Here is a 1,246-nt window from a genome sequence, read left to right as displayed (position 1 = left end):
CCCCAGAGCCCGGGCGCCGCGGTCACAGGGCCCTCGGGGAGGGGCGCCCCAGAAACTCATCCTATCTGTGGAAGCGGAGGGAAGGAAAACTGCGCCTTGGAGGGGCGGAGGGAGTACTCGCCGCCGCGGTCTAATCGCGCTCCAGTCTTCTCACTCGATTTAAACCGCTGGCAGCCTCCGAGACGTGCGATCCTGTAATTTACCAGCTTTAATGGGCACATTAAGAAAACCATAAACTGTTTGGCAATTCACGGAAAAGAATTTTTCGATCGGTTAGAAACAGAGATAATGGATTTGCTTTCAACGGCATGGGCTGAGAGGTCTGCTGGCTCCAAGAACTCTTGGAAAGCTGGGGTACAGAAATCTGCCCGGGAAAGCATTTTAATGAAAAACCATGAGTTTAAAAAATGTAAACAGGAAATTAACTGAGCAGTTACCAGGCATCCACTTGAACACATGGAGAAAGTTCTTTCATCTGTTTGTCTTTGATCTCGTTACTTTGAGGATATTTTCTTTGCTTTGGTTGTTGCTGTTGGAAAGTTTATTTGCAAAAGTAATACCAGTGTAGCCAATTAAAGGCGTCGGAAGAGACAAAATTTTAAATCTCATTATTTGGAGCTAGAAGCAGCATTTGATTTGTTCTCTTGACGGTTTCTGTGACGTACGGAACAGCCCGCATTGCCTCTCCAGGTTTTGTTACTTGCCCTCGATAAATAAATGCTCTGGCCGCTTTGGTTTCTGCCAGTGGATACTGTGGACAGCTGGTGTACACAATGCTGAAGCAGAGGGCAATTCTCAAGCTACAGTTCTTTCAGTAGGATGGGGACAGGCACTCACCTCGCAGATGTGAGGCTTCTGGACATTAGCTCTCAGCCGGACCACCCCAGGGCGCCCACTGCTTCTCCCCGGAGCTGTCTGCTTAGCTCCCTCCCTCTTCCTGGAAGGAAGCTTGGTTGGGATGGAGACTGATGTTCAGACTGAGTTTGGCCATCACTGTACAGCTTTATGCACAAGGTTTTGGAGCTGGAAGGGAGCTAGAAGGGGCTGCGAGCACATCCAGGGAAATTTTTCTTTAGTTCTTTGGTTTCTTCAAACCATTATAAGCATTCTGCCTAAACGAGCAACTCGATAATTGTAGATAAATGCTAAAATCATCCGTAGGATAGATATGATGCTTATCACTAAAAACTGATGAGTTCCTAAAAGCAGATAGTGTTTGTTAGTTACTTTTTTTTTTTTTTTTTTT

At 46.2% G+C, this 1,246-nt stretch overlaps 1 protein-coding gene across 1 annotated transcript in view; it reads left to right on the top strand.

Moving 5' to 3' along the window:
- Tmem154 (transmembrane protein 154) overlaps positions 1 to 1,246 on the top strand; it is a 39,414-nt gene that overhangs the window by 2,886 nt on the left and 35,282 nt on the right. The window contains exon 2 of the mRNA XM_033759954.1: positions 7 to 184. Within this exon, the coding sequence (XP_033615845.1) occupies positions 7 to 184 (178 nt within the window). The remainder of the gene's footprint in view (positions 1 to 6; positions 185 to 1,246) is intronic.

Source organism: Fukomys damarensis, unplaced genomic scaffold (genome assembly GCF_012274545.1).
Source record: "Fukomys damarensis isolate Sample0158 unplaced genomic scaffold, DMR_v1.0_HiC HiC_scaffold_38, whole genome shotgun sequence".
In the NCBI taxonomy this organism is placed as follows: domain Eukaryota; kingdom Metazoa; phylum Chordata; class Mammalia; order Rodentia; family Bathyergidae; genus Fukomys; species Fukomys damarensis.
Note: the sequence above shows the minus strand (reverse complement) of the source record. Positions and strands in the feature narration are given on the sequence as shown.